General features: G+C 43.1%; 1 protein-coding gene across 1 annotated transcript in view; it reads left to right on the forward strand.

Moving 5' to 3' along the window:
* The window catches only part of HADHA (hydroxyacyl-CoA dehydrogenase trifunctional multienzyme complex subunit alpha), a 1,198,456-nt gene that overhangs the window by 48,543 nt on the left and 1,123,517 nt on the right, over positions 1-26,396 (forward strand). The window contains exons 2-3 of the mRNA XM_044061612.1: positions 17,196-17,237; positions 22,743-22,813. Coding sequence (XP_043917547.1) covers positions 17,196-17,237; positions 22,743-22,813 — 113 coding nt within the window. The remainder of the gene's footprint in view (positions 1-17,195; positions 17,238-22,742; positions 22,814-26,396) is intronic.

Genomic DNA, 26,396 nt, shown 5'->3' on the forward strand with positions numbered 1-26,396 from the left:
TGTTGTACATGACAGCTCTTTTGATGCGTCTAACTTAGCTTACATGCACCCACGTTTGGCAGGTTGATCTTACAAAGTTGCTTTCATCCATCTCTGTTTGAACCCACACCACATTTTCAATACTCAAAGACAAAAGCTAGATGTTTTATCAAACCCCCCACCCCTTTAACTTATAAAATGCACACAGTTCTGTACATTTTCCAAAAATGTTCTCTCTCCAGGTAAGAGATGTTGCCACAACTTGGTGGCTACACCAACAGGAATTACCCACTCTAACATTAAGGTCATCCATGCTAATACACGTGAACAGCCTCTGTTTTCACTTAAGACTGAGCCGATATCTGTACTAGTCCTATCTGTAGTCCCCCCCCCCCCCTATGTGAAAAAAGAAAGGTTTCATGTTTTCAGTAAATTTTAACTGTTAGCCCTAAGAGAGTGCAGTGGCTACCTTAAGTAAGCTCAGCTGTGTACTGTTGTACCAAATGTGTTGGAGCATTAAAGCTGCTGTGGAGGCAACTACTTGTATTCAACTTATTCACATCCCACAGTTTCAGACTTCCTTTATTTTTAAACTGCTTGCTCATGTACTTTAAATGTTAATTACATTGTGCATTTAACTTGGCACATGAATTGTCATGTTCCTTGTACTTGTATATTGTTCAGATCTAGCCAGATTTCCTGAAACTGTAGATTCCTTGTCTCCAGTTTGAAAGGCTTTACTGAGGGGGAGGATGGAACAGCTAGTGGATTTACAAATACAAGAGAACCCCCTGTAAAAATTTAATTCAGTACATATTGGCCAGGCCTCTCGTACTATTTTCTTGCAGTCATTTTATTCTTTGTCTTCAGCCAAAAAGTGTTAATGGAAAATCCTGAAAGCATAACTTTGCAAGTGCAAGAAAGGACTGCCATTGCTCAGGCTTTTCATCTTCTCTTATTGTTCTGGTGTGTGTGCTTAATCCCTTGTCATTAGCGTACCTTTCCACTTCTCAGAGCAAGAAATCTGGATAAAGCCACAAATAAGTGGAACAAGGGCCCAAAAGTAGGGACAATTTAAAAATAGTTCTCAAACTTAAAAAGTTGGTAGAATAACCGGTTTTGCAGTAGCATGAATTTTCTGAAGGATGTGAAGTCAGAAACTCAAATGTATGTCACTATTTTCTAACTTCAATTTTTAATGATTTAGCACTTATTTGCCAGAAAAGTGCAATTTTTTATGAAAATAGACCAAAATATGAGGCCTAAATCTGGACATTCTGCAAATATCTGTACAGTTGAGAGGTATGAGAGTACACTAGTCTACGTATTCAAATGTGCAACAGCATGGAAAATTATTTTAATACACATGTAATATGATCCGTATACTTCTACATCCCTCATCCTAGGTCATAACAGTATATTGCTTATTTCCAGCCTTATCTTGATACATTGCAAAGCATGCATGTGTTGCAGTTGAGAGCAAGTGTGTTCTGTAAAAACACTAGCGTAAGCAACAGTCACTGACCCCCCCCCCCCCCCAACCTCATTGCATACCATACAGAAATGCTTTACAATGCAACATGTAATTTAAATTGGGCAGTTTGTTTTTGGGTCTGTCATCCTATGCCTTTCTAGCCAGTGGCCCATGTCTAGTCTGTCAGCTTCTCTACCCACTGTGATCCATCTGGGGCTGGAGTGGAACTCAAGTGTGTTGGGAGTCCTGGATGCCACGTTTCTCCAGTTTTTTTTTTTTTTTTTTTTTTTTTTTGTGCTCTGTCACTTTCTCCGTCACGTGTGGTATCTGTATTGAATTCGAGGGGAGGCATGCACCTGTGTTGCAGCTTGGCTATGCCTAATGTCCTTACCCTTCTTTGAACTATGCCCTTCTCAACATGATGCCCCTGTCCTCCACCAGGGATTGCCATAGGGAATGCCGTCCCCCCCACAGAATGGGCACACTCATCCCTCCCCTGCCACTTAGTTACCTGAGCTATTAATCAAACCCTGGTTGACAAGACTGCAGTCAAGGCATCATCTGTTTACACCATTGGAGAGGCACATATTGAGCTATTTAATTTACAAATATCAAGCATATAAACCCTTTTTACTTGATATGTCATTCCTTTCATTGCCTTGCTAAATTTTAATGTAACTCGGATTGTTTGAGTTCTCCTTCAAATTCAAAACAATCCACAAACTTCAAGATGTTCTTCATTCCACATTGCTGCAGTCCTAACTATTGGGTAGTCCGCTGTCCAGTCGGCTCGAATACCAAAGTATATGGCTGACGTCGGTCAGGGCGCATTAGACTGACTGCATTTTACTAGCCAAATTTTAGCATATTCACAGTATGTCCTCTCAATTAACTAATTGTGCTATGGAATACCATTCCAGTTGCTTACTCATTCTTTAATAAAATTAATGTAGTCTGTTCCTTCTAGTTTTGCTGTTATAGCAGAAAATCTTGAGTTTTCTGTATGTGCTCTGTCTTCAAGAAGACATGTCAAAAGACATTCAGTTAGTATGATTCAGGCAGTCTTCTCTTCATCTTCTGAATTTTTTTTTTCCCCCTCCATACCTGAATAGCTACTTAAAGCTACTATTATTCTTTCCAGATTTTTTACATTTGATTTTGTACTTCTCTGGCGTTCCTGTTGTACACTTATTTTTTTTCTTTAAAGTAACTGGAAGCGATCCTTGTACCAATGCTGAAACATGAAACGCTTTTTGCTGAACAGCTGCAAGATTCTTTCGACCAGAGTTTTTCTTTTTGGTTTATTTTTCTTTTGCCAAATTTCTTTTGCTGTCATACAGGCAGTGTAATGCCTAGTCAATAACTGATTTTTACTCCCAATTTTAATAGTTTTTCACACTGGGAGAGTGCTAATCAGCTTGTATTCATCATAGAAGAAATCAACTCTGATCTTTTATTTGTGATCTGATAGGGTCTTCATGGAACCAGGCCAGGGAGACCTATGTATTTAAAGCGGGTCTCTTAGTTGGAATGCAGTGGGATTGCCTGTTGGTGTTCAAGAATAAAAGTAACTGATCCTGCTGTAAGTCAGAAACCAAATATAGTAATATTTAATTTGAGCTCAGAGTGAGCAATTTGAAGGAAAGGGCCTGATAAGCTGGGCATATAAATCTCTCACCAAGAAGTGAGCATGGAGATTGTTCAGATATAAAGAATGGTGGTCGAGGCAGAAAGAGGTAAGTGAGAAGAGCTGGGCAAGAGTTTACCATGTTGCACAACTAAGACAGGAATCTTCAAACTTTTTGCTTGGAACTGCCTTCATTGCTATGTTTATAATCATCTAGGCTAAAGCGTATGTTCCTCTTAAGTCTTGATAGTTTCTTGAGATGTGGAGAGGGGGATATTTGTTTCTGGGAACATGTTTTCTAGACCTGTCGTGTGCTAGAGCGACTTAGAGGACAACTACAGAATTTGACATCTTTCCAAATAAAGCATAACCTGTTTTCTTTGCCTTTTTTTGCAAATATCATTAATAGTTACAGGAAAGTGGAAGTGAACAGACTGAACCTCCCCTTTGTATTTCAGAAGAAAAGGGCTATAAAGGGTGAGCTTTAAAAGAGGGGGGGGGGGGGTCTGATGGGACTGTAGCCCATATGACCTTAATTTAGTTTGCTTGGGTGTCTGACAGAGCAACAGGAAGGCTAGGCTTGCCTATCCTGACTGCAGTGGGTCCTAGCAAAGTCTGTAGCTTGGGCAGGCTGGGTGTCAGAGGAGACAGAGTTTTTAAGGAGTGTATTCTGTGGCTGAGTTCATGGCACTTGCACATTTTCAGGCAGTGGTGTGTATGCATCTGTGTGGGAGGAACAGGAAATTAGGACATGCAGGAGTCCTCACTGTCTGCAGTATGATGGCCTCTCTTGATCCTGTCTGCTCCACTGTGTACTGTTAGGTGCACACCGTGCCCCCACCCCCTGAGCACCGATACGGAGTAGGCCTGTGTCTGTACATCTGATGCTGATCACACTGGGGAGCTTGCCAGGCATGCAGGGACCTGAAACGGGGGGGTAGTTGAGTGCAACCTTGGAGCCTAGAAGTCTGCAGTGGGGCAGTCAAAACTATCCTAAATAATATGCACGCACAAATTTAAGGACAATGTATAATTGGTAGTGACTATGCAAATGAGTCTGAAGAATAGATATAGAAAAAGAAATGGGTACAATGCACTGCTGATTTTATCATTACAAGTGTTAAGGAATTTACTGCTGTATTGTTTCCATATGTTTAAAAAGATGGAAGACTGTAAAGCAGATTGTATGGCAGCCAAATGTAACTTTATTTCTTTTTTGCTAGGGGATATCGTATACAAAAAGATGCTTTAAAAATATATTTTTCAATTTTTTATTAATAAGGCATGTGCAAATCAAATTGCAGTCTTGATAAGAAATGCTCTAGTTGTAATACAGCGATGTCATTGCTGAAAATTATTTTCTGCAGGTTTAATATTCATTCTCTTTTTCTATTTGATATCTGCCTGTGTTTCAAGTTGGAATGTCTGCCTTTTTTCCTTGAATAGGGACAGAAGTAAAAATCCTGACTACCTGGCCTTGCTGTTTTAGTGTAATGTTGGCTTTGACTTGTTAAAGCAGTTTGTGGAAAGCAGTTTCACGTAAACACATATGCCACCAAAAAGGCATATGGTCATCTTGAAGATCTTTGGGAGCTTTGTGAAGATGTGCATTGGGGTTTAGTTATCTGACGCATTTAATCTCCTTGAGCATTTTGAGCTTGAAAGGAATCTTAATTTGTAAGCTATTATCAATGGAGAGAGTTAACAAGCAGTTGGAAAGTGGAACTGCATCTTTTGAAATCCATAAACCAGTGGCCAGATTCCTAAGTAGCTGTGTAGCAACTGCAACATGTAGAGCTCCACTGAACATTTTTCCTCCATCAGATATCTAGATTCTTGAGAGGGCCAAAAGTTATTCTGCAACTGCTGCTTTCTCCAAAGTCACAGTCTGGTGAATGCTCTCATTCTCTCATATGCAAATGTGATTTGTACCTCCTTGGAATTTGGTAGCGTTGTTGCCTCACAGCAAGAGGTTCTCCTGTTCGATTCTCTGCTGGAGTGCTTTCTGTGGGGAGTTGGCATGACCTCCCCGCTGTCGAGGGGCCTCCAAAAGACATGCGTGAATGGGCATGCCTTCGCTGAAGGTTGGGCTTTGGGCTGGCAACTTGGCCCCATAAAAATCGACTGCCAAGCATTAACGGACCAGAGTTCCACTGTGGCGACCCCTAACTGAGAAAAGCCGAAAAGACAAACAACAACCTCCCTGGAATTTTCAAGATAAGGTCATTCATTCATTCCTTGGGTTTATTCTCCAGGGAAGTACAGCTCACTCTACGAGCAGAAATTGGTAGTTGTGCCCTTTCCTTTATGTTGGTGGCCTTCTCACTAACCTCTTAGTTAACCCAGAATACTTTAGTTTTGTGACATGGCTGACCATAACAATCGGCTGGTAGTTCATATATCTGTTTTACATACCACTCAACTGTACAGATTTTCGCAGAATGTCTAGATTTTTGCCTTGTATGTTTAGCCTGCTACTCATGAAATTGTGTTTTTCTGGCAAATTGTTGACTTATCTTTGAGGACTGAAGTCAGAAAATGATTACCGATATTCGAGATTCAGATTTCATACTCTTTACTGCAAAACCTGTTGTTCTATCAACTTTGTAAGTTTGGAAGATACTTAAAAAGTGTTCATTTTTTTGGGAGGGGGGGTGTTTGTCCCCCTATTATTTATGGCTTTGTCCAGATCTTACAAGAGGTTGGGAGCTATGATTTAATTGCACTGTTTGTTTCAAGAAAAGTTTCTACCATATGAAGCATGTAGCTGTTTTACAGCCTTGCCTTCTCTAAATGGCTTTGCCAGGTTTGGCATTCTTTTAAGCTGTCCACATTATATTACATCAGTGTACCTTCTACTTTGTGGGAGTGTGTGCATTTGGGCTTTTTTTTTTTGCTTCCTGTGCTGTTTAGCATGTAGGTTTACTTGTTCTGTTTAGTGCCTTTGTTCACAGCTCTGCCCAGTACTGTTAACAAGTGGTATTTTCATTGAGCTTGACAGAAATACTCTCCGTTTCTCTTGAAACTAACTGTACTCTGTATTAGCTTTGAGGCTGATTTTGAGAGAACCATTGTAATGAAGGAAAGCTGTGCATTAATAATGAAATAGCATTATGTCTGCTTATTTCTGGGTGGCAGATCATTGGGTAAGGATATAGATTTGAGTTCTAAGAGTGCTCATTTGTGGATGGAAGGTCTGTTACTAAGGAAATGTAGTCCATTAATAAGTAGTCTCTATTGTACATAGAAACTTGAGGTGAAACATTTTGAGGAGGACAAGTGTACTTAACCTTAAGCCGATACTAGTTTAGTAAAGTAACTTCCCAGTGCTGCATATTTGTTAACTTGCTAGTTAACTGACCGTTTTTAGGTTGTACATATTATGAGGGGGAGGATAGCAGTACTGCAGGACACTGGTATACATGCCAGAAAGTTCTGGCCCCTTCCCAGTAGAGATGAAGGTGCTTTTCTGTAGAACATTTCTCGCTATCCTGAATACTCCTTACTTTGAACATTCTGATCCTTTCGTAATGAATACTGTTAATGAATGGTGGGTGTGATGCATTACTGAATACCTTGTGGTTGAAATATTGTCAGGAGAAAAACGGGTAAAGGTAGCTTTGAGAACCGCAGGTACCAGGATGTTGATGGCTTGTAATGACTGGAAGGAAAATTATGGTATTATGTAAGCACTAAGATGCAGAGTACTGTGGTGTGATGTGCTTATTCAAATAAGTGAGGAGGATGTGACTAAATAAGAGCAAATGTCCCAGAAAAGAGTGATAATCACATGGATCTGTGTAGTAAATAGGTGGCTGTTGTATGTTTTTTGCAACCACTATATCAAACGTCAGGGCTTAGAAGTAACCCTTATAAGCAGACTAGCTAGTCTGCGTGCTTTTCCCAAGCACTAGCAATGCAAGAAACATACCTCTTTGTAGTTAAATGCTCAGTAATCTAGATGGATAACATTCAGCTGTACAAATGCAGTTCACTGCATTTCAGATTAATTGTGACGTTATGTATGCATTACGGTATTTTTAATTTTTCCATTGGAACAAAGCTGTGTGTCAAGGTGATGCATTTGTTCTTATCGGAATGTAGGGCAGAGGTGATTTATTGCTGTTGCTCATGACCATTTACAGGAAAAGCAAGTATGTGGGACAGAGTTCACCAGGCTGTAACCTTGTCTGCTGAGACTTTTGACAAGATAGGGCATAGTACAGTGTTTGATCTGACTTTAGTGGGCTACACTGCCAACTAACACAGTCTACTGTACAAATTAAAGGTTTGGAAAATGGTGTGTGCCTGTAGTTTTGAATTGCTGCTTGAACAGTCCAGCAGGACAGTCCTACACCTGTATTTCTGTACTTAAGTAAGTTTACCATCTACCCGATAAGAGTCATTATAAAGTACCATGTAATGGCTAGAGTGTTATGGTTTTTACCAGGCTGTTAAGGTTCATTTTGGTACACTAGTGCAGCAGAAGTCTTAGTGCACTGGTGGTAATAGAGAATGCTGCAGGCTAGAAATCAGATTTTCTACTTTTTTTTGCAAATCATCTTCCCTAAACTTGTCAGTAGTGCTTGCTGTCATGCATATGTAAACTTAACTCTTCAAAAGCTCTGTCACTGAAGCAGTACAGAGCATTGCAGCTTGCTGGTGGTGCTTCATTTCTCTAGTCTTCTGACTTTTTATACATTTTCCTTTGTTTAAGACTGCATTTGTGTGGGATGGAAAAAATGATGCGTTTTCCATAGGGAGGCAGATATTCAAGCTCATGTCAAGATAAAAATGTAAATGGAGTTTATCCTTTTTATTAAAATGCTCACTTTTTTTTGTGCAGTAGATCCATCCATCTACCTGCAAACCCTTTTCCCATTTTTGCATATGGCATTGGGGTGTGACTTCAACCGTGACAGTTATCTTATTTACAACACCAGGTGGCTAGCCCTGCCGCTGTTCTTCACACATCTAACCCCACTCGCCTATGGGCAATTTAGTGTCCAATCCACCTACTGCATGTCTTAGGAATGTGGGAGGAAACTGGAGTACACAGAGGAAACTGGAGCACCCAGAGGAAACCCATGCAAATGCAGGGAGGACAGGCAGACTCTCCACAGAAGGTACTCCAGCCGAGAATTGAACAAGGAACCTCTTGCTGTGAGGCAACAAGTGCAGTAGATATCCTGGAAATAATGTTAGATTCCTTGTGAAATTTAAACCTGGGCAGACAAATTGATATAAAAGAGAGTTGAATAGTTATTTGCTCGAGTAAATGCACTAGCAGATGCTGTCTGATGTTCATTGTGTTACACTGCTGCAGTCATCACACTTGGGTTATCCTGCTGTCAGGTGGTCCCGCAGTCAGCCAGAGTTCCAAAGTCTTGGTCCAGTGTCGGTTGCTGTCGCTTCTTCCTTGACGTCAGTGTGCCAGGGGTATGTAATATGCATCCAACGCCATTTTCTTCAGTCTTTCTTGCCGCGCGGTGCCCGAAGCAGTTAGCAAGTGCTGGTCGGCCAACTCCTGAGATTTTCGAAGTCTAATTTCAGATCCGAAGTCTTCAATAAAGCTAAGTACCCTGTTGGGGAAACCTTTTTCTTGCCTCAGACCGATGTCAGAAAAAGTTAATTGTATTTCTTGTGGGAATCAAATACCTCATAAGGACTTCCACTCTTACTGTATTCCATGCTTAGGCCCTGATCACGACGTCACTAGTTGTCTGTTTTGTGCTAGATTCAACAAACCCACTATAAAAAGACGTTTTGATTTTGCTTTACACTACTTTGACCGAAGGTTCAATTATACCATGCCGTCGGATCAGCCGACTACCTCCATACCGAAAAAACGCAAAGACAAGGATAAAGACAGGCATCCGAGGTCCAAAACCGACAAAACCTCTTCTAGGCCAGTCGCCGGTTCTCAGCGAGGCGCTTTCGCAGCCCCCGACACCCGCTACCTCAGAGCCACAGGCCGCTTCCAACTCCCATGTGGAGACATGTAGGCCTCTGGAAACTCAGGGTATTGGGCCCACGGAAACTAATCCCTCAGATGGGTCTGGAGCCGCTGAGCAGGCACCGGCTTCTGAGGGTGTTTTCAGACCTTTACAACTTAACCATTAAAACAGCCAAGACAAAGGTACCATTAAAGACAAAGAAACAAGTACAGCATTCTCCTGAACAGTCTTCCATGCCTAAGAAACAGATGCTTAAAATGGCTGAAGACCTCATTACTCTAGTCAGGGGTTCCCATCCCCCTCTTGAGAAAAGGCCTAGGCAGGATACAAACTATGACTCCTCTGATCAGGTTTCCATTTCCTCTGATTCCTCTTCAACCAGGGATACTCTCTGCCCCCCTATGAGGACTCTGATGCGGAGGAATCTATCCCTTCAGCCTCTCCTCCTGAGGATTATTCTTTTGGGGAAACTTTACATACCATGAGGGAACATTTCCATTGGGAAAGTCAGGATTACTCAGAATCCAAGAAAAGGCTCCGGGATTTCCTCTTATTGCCTCAGCACAGGCCCCTGGCTCTGCCTGTGCTAGACATTGTGGATGATGTGTTCTCTGAATCCAGCTTATCTCTTGACTCTTTGCCCCCTGCTCCAGCCAAGCCAGATAGGTATTATAGAGTCCCTGACTCAAGTTTCTTTACAAAAACCCTTCTGCTGATCCAGAAGCTATTTCCCAGGGTCCAAAAGAAGTTAAGGCTTCCATTGCAAAAAATCCAGTACGGTCTGACAGATTCCAGAGCTTTGGATAGATGGGGGAAGAAAGTATACACGTCTGCAACTTTAGCAGTAAGAGCTTTAAATTGCCAGTTTCACATGCTTAAGTACCAACAATATTTAATGGCTCAGTTAAAACAGAAAATGCTTGCTAGCTCAGAAGCTCCTGATTGTAAAGAAATGCAGGATTTATTGCATGCAGTTGAACAGGTGGGAAAACATACTCTGCAATGTGGTTTTGATTCTTTAGAGGCCTCTTGTAGAGCCGCAGTTACAGGTTCTGTTATTGGAAGACATACTTGGTTAAAAGAACAGAGTTTACCTGATCATGTTTAGGCAAAGTTATTGGATGCTCCTTTACAACATGATACCTTGTTTGGTGTTAAGGCAGAAGAGGTGTTAAAGAAAATGGAGGATAAAGCTAAATCTATGCAAACAGTCAAGGATTTCTTACAGGTACAGCCACCTCGGTTTAGCAGAAATTGGCCAACAAAGAATTGGTCCTTTCCAGTGTCAGACAGGCCACAGAGAGACAGATACAGACGCTCAAGAGGCCGATCTCAACCCCAAGGCTCAGACAACGACAGTGGGGCACCTCAACCCCAAAAGGAGGTGAGGACAAGTCTCAACCTTACAGGAAACGGTCACAATGACTTTCCTTTGCATACGCCAAGCACGTCTCGTTTGGAAGCCCCCTTAGGGGGAAAACTAGCACTTTTTTTCTCAAAACTGGCCAACAATCACCCAAGACAAATGGGTCCTGAATATTGTGTCTCAAGGTTACAGATTCCACTTCCATACTTTACCAAAGCTAAAAGGAATGCCAGACCTGCCACAAAATCAATGGGCAGAGGCACAAAAACAAATTTCAGCCCTCATGGACATGAGCTATACAAAAAGTACCACAACAGAAACAAGGACAAGGATTTTACTAAAGACTCTTCCTGGTCCCCAGAAAGGACAAAGCCTGGAGGCCTGTACTGGACCTTTCAATTCTGAATGCTTACCTGGATATTCCGAAATTCAAAATGTTGACATTACAGTAGCTTCTACCCATGCTGGGCAAGAAGGCTTGGCTTGTTACTCTGGACCTCAGAGGCATATCTGCATGTCCCTATTAGACAAAATTGCAGAAGATACCTCTGATTCAAAGCTGGTACAATGCACTACCAATTCTCTGCACTGCCCTTTGGTTTATCTACTGTGCCCAGGGTCTTCACAAAGTACCTGGCACCAGTAATTGCATTTTGCAGGCAAAAAGGAATTCAAATGTATCCCTACCTGGACGACTGCCTCATTCAAGCAGAGACAAAACATTCTTGTACATCTGGCGTTTGTGAAAAAGTTGCTAATTTCTCTAGGGTACACCGTAAACGAAAATAAGTCAAAACTAGTGCCCTCACAACAGATAACATTCCTGGGTGCCAGTTTAAATACAACGGCCCAGATAGCTTACCTCATGCCAGACAAAGTGCAACTAACTCAATATTTTCAACTACTGGCAAAAACGTCCCATCTCCCTGCAAGAAAAATTCTGCAGGCCCTGGGATTCATGGCATCCTGCATACTACTAATATCATATGCCAGACTGCATATGAGGAAATTAGTGGTACCTAAAAAGTGTTTGACTCAACATTCTCACAGCCTCGAAGCAGTAATTCCAATGATTCCCTGCCTACAACAGGAGTTTCGATGGTGGGCACAGGCATGTCTCCTAAACAAGGGTCAGTCTTTTACCCAACCCACAGCCAGGCAAACTCTAAACAATAGATGCTTCGGATTACGCCTGGGGAGCACACATGGCAGGAACATGCATTCAGGGAAGTGTACCACAGACCAGATGCATCTTCACATCAATCAAAAAGAGATGTTGGCTGTTCAAAATGCCCTAACAGCTTTCAAGGACCTTCTACATCCAGGACAACTATTACTAAAGACAGACAATACCACAGTAATGTGGTACATAAACAAACAAGGGAGCACTCATTCTTATCCCCTATGCAGGCAAGCCATGACCTTGTGGAACACGGCTCTAACGTACCAAGTCCACCTGCAAGCACAATTCCTGCCAGGAAAGAAAAATACTCTGGCAGACTACCCAAGCAGAAATATCATGGACCCTCACGAATGGAAATTGAATCCACAAATCTTCAGCATGATAACACAAAAATGAGGATGCCCAGATGTAGATCTTTTTGCCTCCCCTCTGAATTGCCAACTACAAATATTCTGCACAAGGACTTATCACAAACAAGCATGGAAAGTGGATGCTCTTCTGTTCAGCTGGAAAAACTTAAAAGTCTTTGCCTTCCCACCACTACCTCTCCTTTCAAAGGTAGTCCTAAAAGCCAGACAAAAAACACAGATGATCCTGATTGCTCCAGACTGGCCACGCCAGCACTGGCACCCTATCTTAAGGAACTTGGCTCAGGGCCCACCATGGATTTTGCTCCAAATTCCACACCTTCTGACTCAACAAAACAATCGGATTCTGCACGGTCAGCTCAAAACCCTAAACCTGGCTGCATGGCAGATACTTTAGTCAAACAGGCAACACCTCTCTCTCTCTAAAGCTGTTATGGATGTCGTTTTGGAGGCCAGGAGGCCTAGCACCAGGAAAGCTTACTCAGAAAAATGGAAGAGATTCTGTGCCTGGAACCAGGCTTACAGCCTTGACCCTCTTGTTCCAAGCAATCCTTAGATTTTACAATACTTAACTGAGATGCTAGACAGAGGCCTATCCTTTTCATCAATTAAGATTCACGCCTCTGCCATTTCTGCACATTACAAAACGGATCCTCCTTTATTCTCTCATCCCTTGCTAAAGCAGTACCGCAGAGAGGCTAAAAACATAAGACTGCCCCGGAGAACACCAACACCAACTTGGGACCTCCATTTCGTTTTGGAAAAACTGACCCTACCACCTTTTGAGCCAGCCAATACAGCCGATCTAAAACTTTTATCATGGAAAAACGCTCTGCTCCTGGCAGTAACTTCAGCATGAGTCTCAGAGCTACAGGCATTAATGGCAGTGGAACATTTTATAATTTTTCATCAGGACAGGTTATCTTTAAGGACAAACACCACCTTCATGCCAAAGGTGGTATCTAGTGTGGCTCTTAACCAAACCATCCATTTGCCTACTTTTTATCCAAGCCCCCAAAATAAAGGGGAGACACTTCTGCATTCTTTGGACATACACAGGCAGCTACGCTTCTACTTGGACAAAACAAAAGCTTTCAGGAAAACCGATCAACTGTTTGTAGCATATGCTGCAGGAGGCTCGCAAGGCTATCTCAAAGCAGACTATATCCAAATGGATAGGACACTATTCGGTACTGCTACACACAGCATGGAAAATCAGTCCCTATTAACATTAGGCCTCAGCAGCAGTGTGAACACTCTAACATCTACATTTATGGTAGGTACAAAACTGTACTTTCTCAGGCACATCTGGAGAAGGTTATTGGAGAGAAGCACAACATAGTGCAGTGTGGTTACATTTTGTCATCTCACCAGGTTTTGGGTATTTAGAAAATGTGACTTCAATAAATGCAATAAGGAAAACAACTGAATAGAAACTGTTAAAGAACATTTTTAGTCCACTTGACTTGATCAAGCATTGCACATTTTATATACATGAGGAACTGTAAGGAGAGGTTGAAGCTGCATTTCTGATTTGTGTCCATCCGTAGAGGGACCAGGTTGTGCTTCACATTCAGATGTAAAGCTTGTTTTAGTAGTATTTCTGGGAAGAAAGAAAATGCTTTTAACATTCACATATGATTCTGTTGACTGCAGATGCAGTCTGCCACATCACAAGTCCTGTGACTTTTTTAATAATTTCTTGAGGTGGCGAAGAATGTTTGTAAGAGGTTTCATGCTTGAATAGTATTCACTGCAGTTTCCTGGTTACATTGGTTTAATAATTAATGGTGGCATTGTTGGAAGTATGATAAAGTGTACATGTTACCCTCTTTGAATTATGTCACACTGATTGGGGTTTCCCTTTCCCTGAAGTTCAGTGAAATTAAAACTATATTATGTATGTATGCAAGTGACAAATTTGTTGGATTTGGGATAATCGGCTTGCTTCTCTCCAGAAAGCGAAAATTTGGAATGGTTTCTTCCTTGGTATTTATGTATGTTTTCTACTAAGTATATATTCATAGGTTGGTACTAGGCTATTGGCCCAAGGGCCTAAGTAAGCCTAGCCAACCAGGTTCCCTGGTTTATGCCACCGAATAAGGTTAATTTCCTGTGCCCCTGTCGAGCAGAGCCACAGAAGTGATCCCTGGGATGTATTTCCCATCCACTCCTCAATATTTTTCTTGAAGAGTGCTAATGAGGAACTTTCCTTGACATAGATGGCTAGCTTGTTCCAGAGTATAGGGAGTCTCTGGGACAGAAATCTATCCCACCAGTATGTCCTGTTTAATGTGGTGACAAGGTTTAGATCCCTAGAAGCGTGTAGCTTGGAGGGATTTTGATTTCTTTAGGTATAGCATGTCCAACAGCTCTGGGTTTAACATAGCTGTATATGTTAGGCAGAGATTTCCTCGGAGTAGGCGATATGCTACAGAGTAAAGCTGGAGGTATTTGAGATGCTACAGAGTAAAGCTGGAGGTTTTTGAGACTGTGTCGGGCATCTGTTTGAGGCCAGTAATCCTCTTTGTGAGGTACTACTGTGGCCTTTTCAGCTGCTGCAGATGTCTTGTGAGGTACATTCCAAAAGGGGGGTTGTACTCTATAATGGGTCTGAGTGCCGAGTAGAGGGGAACAATTACACCTTTTTTTTCCTGGATGAGAACCCTTTTGTGATGAGGTGTGCCACATAGAAGGATTTCCTGACTACTGTGGTGATGTGATTATCAAAGGAGAGACTACTGTCCACCTGGGTCCCAAGGTCTCTTATCACACATTCGGCATTAAGTAGACTGCCGTTTATGTGGTAGTTCATGGGTACAAAGTTTTTACCAAAGGAGATGACAATGCACTTTTTGGCATTGAGCTTGAGGCCATGCCTCTGATACCAGGCATTTGTCCCAGTAAGGCCCTTCTGTAGGATGTCCCCGTAATTTGGTGACTCTACTATGGCTCCTAGTTTGCAGTCATCTGCGAACTTTGTTAGGCAGAGGCCTCCTGTGTTGGCCTGTACTTCAGAGAAGTAGATACCAAACAGGAGAGGTCCCAGGACTGAACCCTGTGGTATCCACTTGTCACTGGTTTGAAGTCTGATTTAGAGTCTGCAACTTTTACAGTGTGGGTTCTGTCAGTGAGTCAGTTGGCAACCCATCTTGTGACATAGGGATTTATACCTAGTTTAGTGAGTTTAGCTTGAATTCCAGAGTGGGGGATGGTGTCAAATCTTGGTGAGGTCAAGATACCGTCTGCGGCTTTGGTGACTGCCTCAAAGAAGTTGATCAGGTTCAGAAGGCATGATCTGCCTTTCACAAACCCAGACTGGTTGGGGTCCAGAGTTTGGAGGTTACCAATGTCTTTGAGTTCCATGGCCTTGCAGACCAGGCTTGTCAGGCTAATAGAGCGATAGTTCCCAGGATCAGTGGTGGCTCCCCCTTTGTGGAGTGGGATAACTGTTGCTGTGCTCCATTCAGTGGGTACAGAGTATGACATGAGACTGATTGATTGAACATGGTGCTTATGTGGGGAGCCACTTTGTTCCAAATTTCATGTAAAAGTAGCCTGAGATGTCCAGTCCCATGGATGCTGTGTTTTTGGTTTTAGAGAGTGCAGCTTTTACCTGCATAGATGTGATTTACAGGGACTCTGCATTCTTCCTGTATAGATATGGGCCCTTTATGGGGTGAGGGGGGGTAAAGTTAGCACCCTTTAGGGGGTGAGAGCGGGGTAAAGTTACACTGAGCTTTTCTGCCAGGATGTTTGCAATATCAGTTGGTTCTGTAATCTTCGTGCCGTTGTGCTGTAACTCAGAGCAGATCTGGGGTGTTGCCATTGAGATTCTTGACATAGCTATAGAATGCTTTGTGGTTCCCCTCAGAATCGGTGGCATTTTTTTTTTCGTAGCTAGCTAACGCAGTCTGTTATAGTTGCCTTGATAGTAAGCATGTATGGATTTGTGGAAGAGCGTGCCACACTTTTATCTGAATGTACTGCGATGCACTCTCTCCTTTTGTCGCGAAGAAAATGTATGAAATAGTGAAAGTATTAAGCTTAGTAAATTACTGATCTGAATACTACATACAGTAGAAAGCAGTCAGTATTTGCTGGGGGGCACTGTGTCCACCCCTGGTTTCTTTATTTCATCTCCGAGGTCTCAAACGTGGTGAAAAGATCTATTTCCCTTCCTCTCTAAGTGGAAGACCTGTCAATGGGGGACAGCACCTGCAACAAAGCAAGCTGTAGATGTTAAGATGCCAACTGCATGCAAGTGTAGCTTCACGTGTTGTTGACCATGACTTCCCTTCCTGGTTTCTCCTTGGAGAAAGTTGGTATTGCTACATGGCAGACCAGTAATCCCCAAGTTTCTTGTCCAGCTCACAAGGCCTGCTTATTTCCACATTATTAAACTGTTTAGTCAAACTAAACCTGTAATATTGTCCCAACTGTAAACAAATTCCTTGTAGTCATGTTACTGTATACTACTATGTCCCACTGTTACTGTATACTACTACGTCCCACTGACACCAAATCCAGCCCAGGCTCAAACCACTGTTTACACTGAAGTACTGCACTTAATTCCTTTTCTATAGGTTATGCTAAAGCTTGGAGCTAATTTCAGCTTTTGTCCCATCTCTGTGGTGGCATAGGTTTTATTAAGAGAAGTACTTCATGGATTTATCGCATATCCACAGCTCTTCCAACAAAAATATTGATTTGAGTTAATACAGTTGCCCGTAGACCAGAGGATATGGTTGTGCATTTTCCAGATTCTTTGGTCAAAACTGTCTCAAATTGGTATATACTTTCAACTGTACTAGTGGAAAAAAAGATCCAAACTGGTTTCTAATACAGGTGATATTAGATTCACATGCCAAAGTATTCATAGCGGCGATTTGCATCTCCTCCTGCCATCATCCCTTGCCACCTTGCAAGAAGTACTTGTAGCAATTGCCCTCACAGAGCTTTTTTAAAGGGGGGGGGGAATCTGTGGACACATTGGTTTGGGCCATTACACTAATTCTTGGCATTGCAGCGTCAACACGTGTCTCTTGAATTGCATAAGCGGAACTCCCTCCAAAAGTGAGTTAAGTTATGTTAAATATGTAGTTCTATGTGGTTTTAAATGAACTCTGAAATGTTTTTGGTTAAACGTAATGCATTTGTGAAAGTAAAAGATAAGATTATTTACCTGTAACAGTTTCACTCTTTATTATTTGTGTAACTTTTGTGTGTTTTGTGCCCTAGGTTCCACCAGCAGGAACTTTACAGTGTCCTCTGTCATGCTAAGTAAGTATTTTCCTGTTTTTATAACACTTAAAGCAGATCTTTCATTCCAGAGAACTGATTACATTAGTGTCACTTTTCAGCTAGCGCTGTCATGGCTGCAGAGCATCATAATTAAATATTTTTTGTGAACAATTTAGTTGTACTGTCTGGCAGAAGTGTCTGGAAGGAAAGTAGTAGGTATATGCTTGAACCAGCTGCATTGTTTTCATTGTTTTTGTATTACTTGGGTAAGTTGTGCTGGGTAATGTGATCTGGTCTAATTTCGTTTTTCAGCAGTTACATTCTCTAAATTTTCTCTTTGGTACACCAAAGGTTAAGGATTTTTAAAGTATGTATGTGCACACTGTTAGGTAGTGTGTGTGTTATTCCAAGATGGTTGTAGGATGTTTTCACTTAAAAAAAAAAAAAAAAAAAAAAAAAAAAAAAAAAAAAAATGTTCAAAGGATTTAGTGAAGTGTGCACAGCAACAGACTTCAAGGTAATGAAAGTTGATCACATTTTAATAATGCATTTTTTCATCGTGACTGTAGATAGAATGAACTTTTAGAATTCACATGACACACTGGTATCTAATGCAGTCCCTGCTATTGCATTCTTTTTTGTTAGGGGTGTTTGCGTTTTGATAATGCTTTCTCAGGAGACTAACCGGAATCACTTATAATTTCCTTGAGCGGTAACAAACCACAGTGTTCTTTCAAGCCCCAGTGATGGTTATTTATGTACATATTTTAATTTGGAGGTGTGTGTCTGTGTACGAGGACTATTGATAAATTTGCAAAGCAGTTTTTTTGCCACACTATATAAATTGTTAGATCTGATGCTATCCATGTCATTATTGATCACTGGTGGGTCTTGGATATGACCTCCAATCTGAGCCATCAGTGCAAGTGACAGCTCCTGAGCTTAAGCTCCTCCCCTCCCAAGATCCCCTGCTAGCCATAATCCTCCAGATTTCATTTGCCACAATTTCCGAGTGGATGTGCTCTCTGAAGCTCAAGTTTTATTCGAAGATAAGTAGCTCCTTTTTATTTCTTGGGATTTTTTTTCTATCTTTTTATCTTCTACTAGCTAGTTCCCTCCCCTCAGTTAGCCATTGGTTGTTCCATTAGGGTTTTATTGGGTTCCCGCCTTGTTCCCTTAGTGGTAGTGCCTTCCTTGCTCTTTCCCTCTCCTCCTTCCCTTTGGGTAAAGAATGTGTGCGCACGCTCGCTGGGAAGGATTGTGTCTGTGGTTTTAGGATTTCAGACACCGCTCCTCATGCCGTCAGAATTTAGCTCCCACCAGTACCCATGAGGAGTGAGTCTACTGTCTAGGAGAGCCCCATTTAGAGGTTGAATGCGCTGTCTGTGCGGGATTCAACCCCAGGGGTCTCCTAGACCATAGAAATAAGTTTTTACTCAAAGGGCTTGCTAAAGAGGGGGTTTCCTGGTCATGGATTCCCCCTCTAAAGCCCCCTTGGATCACAAGAGGAAGCCCTTTTCCTCTTGGGACTGTCGTTCTAAGAGGCTGAGGCTCTCTGATCCCAGTTCCCTGGGTCAGAGTCCAGCCTCAGGGGCATTGGCGTCTTTCAGATCTGAATCCTCAGAGGTGCTTGGATCTAATCGGGTTCATAACCCCCTCAGATCAGACTGGTCCATCAGATCCTTCCATTGGGTCCTTATGGCCCTCTGATCCATCTAGGCCATCGGATCCGATGGCTTCCTCCGAGCCTATCCTTACTGATGACACCCCAGCCACTATTAGGAAATATGATCCGAGACAATGCAGTATGTCCTCCAGAGACTGCAGATCTTCAGCTTGGTCAGACCATTTCCTCCAGGTCTACCACAAGTTTGCTCCCTTCAAGCATGGATCAGTTGTTGAGGAGCTTCCTCAAAGTCCTAATTGAACTTAGCTTGTTACTGTCCCTTAACCACTTGCCAAGGGGCTCATCGCCTTCTTTAGAATTTCTCTCTCCCCTGTCCGACTCATGCAAGTTTGGTCCCTCAGGGTTAGAGCATGCCCAGGGAGAGGCCGTCGATGTCAGCGTTTCAATTCCCACACCACCTGGGTCCCTGAAGAGTTCAGCTCTGTTGCCCTTGGAGCTGGCGATGCCTCTGCCCAGAGAGGTCCACAGGGGACACTGGGATGGGGGATCCGGTCTAGAGTGTTCAGACAATTCCCTTCCCTTGGGGACATCCACTTTGGACAGCTGGGGACTGATATAGTCCAGAGATGTTGGTGCTGTGTCGGCGTCCCCTCTTCCTCCCCAGTTGGCCTTGCCCAGCAGGGAAAGAGACTGTGGCTTCTTCCAGTCCGGCCTTCTGGGTGATACAGAGGACTGTCTCTGGCTGGTCGGCAGCCTTTCTCTGCTCTGGACCCCTCTGCCTTGCTCTACTTTGGGTAGCGAGCCTCATCATCCATTTGCGGTCAGCCCTCCCACGAGCACCTTCAGAAGGGCATTAACCCCATCAGGGTGCCTTCCTTTTCAGAGTCCTCCCCAGAGCCCACAGAGGAGGAGCCTCCATGGAAGAGGACTGGCAAGAGGAGGCACTTGGACTCCCCTCGAGTCCCTCACTGAGGACACAGATTTTGAGGGGGACAAGACCCCCAGACTTCCATCCCAGGAGGTATCCTTTCGGGACATCCTCCAAGATCCTGAAAGAGTGGGGAGGTTGCCCCCCCCCCCCCCCGTGCTTGGAGGAATCTGCATTCCTGAAGACCTTCGGGACTGCCCATCTTCCTCCTGGGTGCCTCCCCCTGTGAATGAGCTCGTCCAGCTCATTTCCATCCGGCCGTAGGAGACTGACGCACTAGAACCAGTCCTTAAGAGAGCAGACATTCCTGAGTCCACCTACGGATAAAGCCTTTTGGAGCAAGGACGTCCTAGTTGATGCCATCGTGGTTGCCACAGCCCCCAAAAAGGAGCTCTCAGAACAGAGCTCTATGATCCATCCCCCAAACCGAGAGCGGGCGACTGACTGTTTTGGGAAGCTTGTATATGCTTCAGCAACATTCGGACTGAGGAATACAAACTACATGGTACACTTCACACGGTTGCAGAGGGATTTGGTGTCTGAGCTCTCCTTTTTCCATTTTAGAGTTGCTACTTCCAGAGAGGCTTAAGCTAGTGTCTCCAAAGGTTTCTACTCTCACATCCCTTGCTAACACCTTGATGAGATTGGTCTCTAATGCGGCTGAGTCCACCTCTCCAGTAATGGGCACAGGTATTGCTATCCGGTGGCATGCCTGGCTATGCAGGTAACTTCAAGGCGTCCTTTACCAATCCCCCATTTGACATCTACTTTGTTTGGTCTTCTGTCAAGGATACTTTGACCCGCAGTTAGCAGGAGGGAAAGACTTTGTCTGCTGTTGTCAAGTTTTCGAATCCCCAGCGTTCCTTCTCCAAGAATCAGCAGGGTAGTAAGAAGCTGTGGTTCTGCAGGGCTCAGTCTTCCTTACAAGATGCTCCTCAGGAATCCCCTTCTCCTGGTTGGGGAAGGGGATTTGAAAACAGACGCTGCCATACAGGCAGAGGAGATCAGCAAAATCAGGGCTCCCGAGAACCCTTCTCAGAGCAGCCCCCACAGCACTCCTGAAACACTGCCCGACTGTCCTGCCCTGGAGGCAGGTGGGGGCCGTATCTCCTTGCACTTATTGGCTTGGGCTGTTATTTCCTCAGACCAGTGGGTGCTAAGCATTGCATCCAGGGGATGCTTCATATCCTTTGATCAGCCCCCTCCAATTTAAGTCACTCCTGGATGTTCCACCCCACCAAAGGGAGTTGGCTCTCGCTGGGGTTCAAGACCTCCTTCAAAAAACAGCCATCCAGGAGGTCACAACAGTGCAACGAGGGTGCGGAACCTACTATCACTTTTTAGTGTTCAAGAAAACCGGGGTCCTGAATCCCATTCTAGACCTCAGCATTTGAATTAGTCAGTCAAGAAGTCAAAATTTTGGATGGTCACTGTGTAGTCCATTCTTCTGCTTCTGTGCAAAGATTATTGGATGTGCTCGGATCTCAACGATGTATACTATCACATAAAAATTGATGCTCCAGGAGATTCCTATGCTTCTGGCCAAGGGCCAATCGCTGTCAGTTCAGAGTCCTGCCCTTCAGTCTCACCTCAGCCCCACCCCCGGTGTTCACCACCGGTGTTCACCAAATATATGTCAGTAGCAGCAGCCCATCTCCAGCTGCAGGGGGTATAAGGTCTTTCAGTACCTGGATGATTGGCTCCTCACAGCTCCCACAAGGCATCAACTCACTCGAGCCACAGATTACACTCTTGGTCTCTTTGAAGACCTGGGCATCACAGTCAATCTTCCCAAATCTCATCTTGCTCCGTGACAGAGATTGGAATTTATAGGGGTTCTTCTGGACACTGTCTGAGACTGCAGCTCTTTCCCTGCACAGGGTAGACTCAATTTGGGAACGAGTCCACCTTCTTCTGGATTGGGAGAGTGTTCTTGCTCATTTAATCCTACAAGCCCTCTGTTCCATGGCGGCGGCAATTCAATTGGTTCCCTTCAACAGGTGGTATATGCGAGTTCCTCAGTGGACCATTGCAGTACAGTGGTCTGCTCATCTTCATCCTATGTCCATGACAGGGTTTCTCAGGTCTGCTGGCATCACTTACTGTGGTGGCTCCAGTCCAAAGACCTTCTTCTAGGGAGACCCTTTTGCCTTCCCCAGGCCACGGTAACCATAGAAGCCTCCCTGCTGAGGTGGGGCATTTTCAGGGAAGGGTGGTCCAAGGCACGTGGTCCCCATCAGAGACCAATTGCACATCAACGTCCTAGAGATGATAGCCGTCGTCCTCTCTCGTTGCAAGCCTTCTAGGACTGTTTCCCTCTCAGGACTGTGGCAACTGTTTGTCGGTTAACTAAGTAAATTACAGGTTAATGATTCTCCTCTTGAGTGACTTCAGTACATCCAGTCAGGGTGTACTGACTGAGGCACCTCAACATGAGACTGTAGTCGCACACCCTTACTTATGGCCAGTTGCCTAAAAAGTAGGGCCACTTCAGTGACATTTGTCTTGAGCTGTATTTCAAACTATAAATTTTTGAGTGCCCTCGCACAGCTGTACTTCCTGTATCTATGCCTCTGAGGTTTTGCGCACATTTTAGGGGAGAAGTATGTTTTCTTAGCCTGGTACCCGACCTTGTGATGTTGGCATGTACATTGAGACTTGAGAGCAGGAGAAGTTTCACAAGTGTACCAACCTGGGAAATCTCAGAAGATGAAACTCGCTTTTGCTCACTGCAGAAGGCTGCCTTTGCATCAAAGAATGCATTGAGTACATGGCCATTAGTTCCTCAAAATGTGAGATGTTACAGTGTGACTATTAAAATGCTAACATGTCAATATTTTATGAAATTTTCAAAAAACATTGTATGCATACATTCCCTTAAATTATGGTGGTGGTTTTAAATTTCTAATGTTTAAGAGTTAAGAAATTATCAACATTTCTTGCACCATTTCATGTTTGAGTATTCATAAAGATTTTTCTTTTCATGCAGCAAGAACCCATGTCAACTATGATGTTAAAGGTGATGTTGCTGTCGTGCGTTTCAATACTCCAAACTCCAAGGTAAACGCAAGTTGGTCAGCATACCAGGGAATGCACAACTTTCCTCTCATTTTTTGATTATTTCTGTACTTTATGTATTTTGCATAATCCTTGGCAGTTCCTTTTGTGAATGGACATTACACCCAGAGGTTAAAATGCATTTCTCTGTATCTAGAGACCTGGTTTGCATTGCATAGTATACATTACAGACGGTGAGAATACCTGGCAGTGCTGATTTACAAATTACAGCAAGAGGAAAAGATTTGATAGCAATTTATAATGGAGCAGAGCAAACAATCTTTCAGAGCTGGCAGTGAAATTTACAGTATGCTTTGTCTATCGGTTACCCTTAGCCAAGTATTTTCAATTTATAACCTGCCTTTCCTAGCATTTTAATTCTATATCGGGCTAAAGGTGTTTTGAAAACTTCATTGATCTCGACAAGACCAGTGGTCATATCCTAGAGAATTAAGATCAGGTTTCAGTTCATATGTCTTTGAGACATGGTTACAAAAAAATTCACCTCGAGAGAGAAGCTTGAGAGGTGAAGCTTGAAATCTATCGAACACACAAGAATGTCTTGACAGAAGATCCGGTAGTCATTCTCTGGTGTATGGAGATTTATCAGATCCATGTACTACTAATTACAGAAATGTTAAAGAAGAAAACATGATGATGTGTTGTGCAGGTTTGAAAGCCCGTAAAGAGTGGGGAAGTTGACATCCTTGTGTATTCCCTGTGTAAGGGAAGTAGTGTTTCAAAATAGTGGCTGTAATGTATGTCAGTAGGCAGATATAAAGTTTAAATAAGCCATTTCATGTTTAGCTGCTTTTTACTGGCCAGCACTGTCAGCTTTTAGTGCCAGACATGATCTTAAGCATTAAGGTCTGGTCTCGCAGTAGAGTAGCGCTGAACCAGGATATTATTTAATCATTATTGCAATGTAATCATGGCACTCCATGCACTAAAAGATATTACTTTGGGTTCAGTTCCTTATTTGACACTTGAAGATGTGGGACCAGACGGTGACAAATAAGTTCAGTAGCAAGTGCAAGTAAGTATTGTAAAAGTGGGGCATCCTTCTCTGGTGCAACATGGAACACCACTAGCAGTGCAGAATACTAAGGCTATGAGCTGCTTCCCATGGTCCAGGGTTTGATTCCCTCCACCTCGGATCTGCCTGGGGTAAGACTGAGCAAGCCCTAGACCAGACAACACTCCTAGGTTATTGGGAAATGGGGCTAGGATTCTTGGTGACCTTCAGTACTCCAGGTCTAGCCTTTGGAGGAATATTCTTTGTGAAATGTAGTAACATGGGGTGGAGCTATAGGAGTTGGCATATACATCCTAGACAGGGTTTCAAAACCTTTTAAGGATCTTGCACAAAAAGGGCAAAAAAGTGTTAAAAGGCCTTCTCAAGGTTGATGCTTAAAGTGGTAGTTTACCAGCTGTCATGGCTTTCTCAATCAGTCCCAAAAGTCTTCTAATACAGTTGTGAGACTGTCTGATATATGAAAGCTAGAGTGGCATTCATAAATTAGTTTGTAAATCCCTCTAGTCTTCAGCTGACATGGGCATGGCATAATTTATGCTTCACATTTAAAAGGGGATGGATATGAGGCTATAGTCGGGTAGGTGTGAGTGGCTACAGCCTGCCTAAAGTTCATTGAAACAAAGGCTCCTTTCCACAAAGGAAAGCAGTTGCACAGATCTTCCATATGAAAGCTAGAACTCAAGTCAGTAGCATGGATGGGAGTGTGACTGCTGGCTCCACCCATCCTGGAAGAAGGAAGGCAGGAATGCAGGTGCATTTCCCACCCCCCTAGCCTAAACAGCCCAACATGCCCATGCTGCAAGCTGTGTGCCTCTTAATCAGGAGGGTAATATACACAGAACTATGCATGCATCTCCTGAGCTAGCAGGCTTCTGAGAGGATCTGTCTAGTGTCCTGTCCCCTAATAACTGACTGGCTCCTCAGGGGAATGAATGGACTAGAGGGTCCACCCCAGTAAAAGAGCAAATGAGTCATTTGGTTGCAGGAAGGAGGGTCACTAAGCTGTGGATTTTTTTCTTAAGTATGTGCTTGTATTCCACTTGATTTCTGCAGAATTGTATGTACGACATGACATGCTAGTTGCTTCAATTAGCTCGTTTCCACATGAGTTTACCAATATATGCAGCAATGCAGGAAGTTTAAATTGATTGTGTAAGTTCACCTTAGCACTACGTGAACATTATAGGCTGTTTACAGAAAAATAACTTCAGTAGTCATTGAAAAACGTTGTTGTTTCTTTCGGCTTTTCCCGGTTAGGGGTCGCCACAGTGGAACTCCGGTCCGCTAATGATTGGCAGTTGATTTTTACGTGCTGAGTTGTCGGCCCTGACGCACAACCTTCGACTACGGTACGCCCATTCACGCATGTCTGCACACACAAGATGCTCTAGCTGAGAATCGAACGGGACAATGTGTTGCTGTGAGGCGACAACGCTACCGCAGCACCACCATTGAAAAAAGTATTACTGTAATTTTTCCAGTCCTTGGATGATTTCTTTAACTGTGGAGCTTTCACTTTCACTTTCATTTCTGTAGTAGTCTTCTCAAGTCTGGAGAATTTGAGATGACTGTTTACTGTACACCGCTGGCCTTTTGAGAGAGTTCTTGTCCCACATCAGTTTCATTTGGAGATGCAGCTTTAGAAGCATCTGCAACTAGTAATCTGCAGCTCTTGATTCCTAGTTGACACAGTCTGCCTCTTTAACAAAAGGATTGCATATGACACTCCACCTTGCTCATCTTCTGTAATTTTGTCATGTTTGTGTTGCACATTTGTCCTCTACTACATCTGTACGGCTTAACAGCATCTCTTTGAATTGCATAAAATTTTGGCTGTGCTGTTACCAGTAACTTCATCTTTAGTCTGCAGATTTTCCCAAGGCTTCTTAAATATAGGTCTTCACCCTGTAAATCTTGTATTGGTTTTCCTGATTATTAGTAATATTAAGTAGGTAACCTACTTTTAGCCTTTTGCCTGTGATGGAGTTAAGTGCCTGACCTTTTTCAGGGGAATATTTCTGTATTCCAGGACTGCTGGATAAGAGTATTTTTAGCTTGTGAAGATGCTCTGTAATAAGATTTTTCTGTTTGACTAGGTTTTGTCCACTGAGTATAGTGTGGGCTCAATGTTAACATGTTTGAATTCAGATTTATGCACAAAACGTTTGAATTCATAAATTTCATGTTTTCAGTTTATTTTGGGAAACTTGGAAGAGCATTCTGTACACACGAGGTGCAATGAGTTCTTGAATTGTAACATAACCAGTGCTTTACAGATTTAGAATTGCATACATAGTCATTTGTTTCAGGCATTTATTGTGTGCCTTGAAGATGGCACATCTGTACTACTAATTATGGCGAGTTGACATTTCTGGCCTAAACATATCTGTTGATAGTTCTTGGCATGTTACTCTTCTCTGATGTTTAGCCTTTCAAACATTTGATATGTAGTGTTATCTTGCCATTATTCTTCATATGTGGGTTTGGAGCCGACGGTTGGCTCCAACTCGGCCTATACACTAGCTTGAAAGTGTCTGGCTGGGCTAAGAT

The sequence above is a fragment of the Protopterus annectens genome, chromosome 2.part0 (genome assembly GCF_019279795.1).
Source record: "Protopterus annectens isolate FY-2018-M chromosome 2.part0, PAN1.0, whole genome shotgun sequence".
NCBI lineage: Eukaryota > Metazoa > Chordata > Ceratodontiformes > Protopteridae > Protopterus > Protopterus annectens.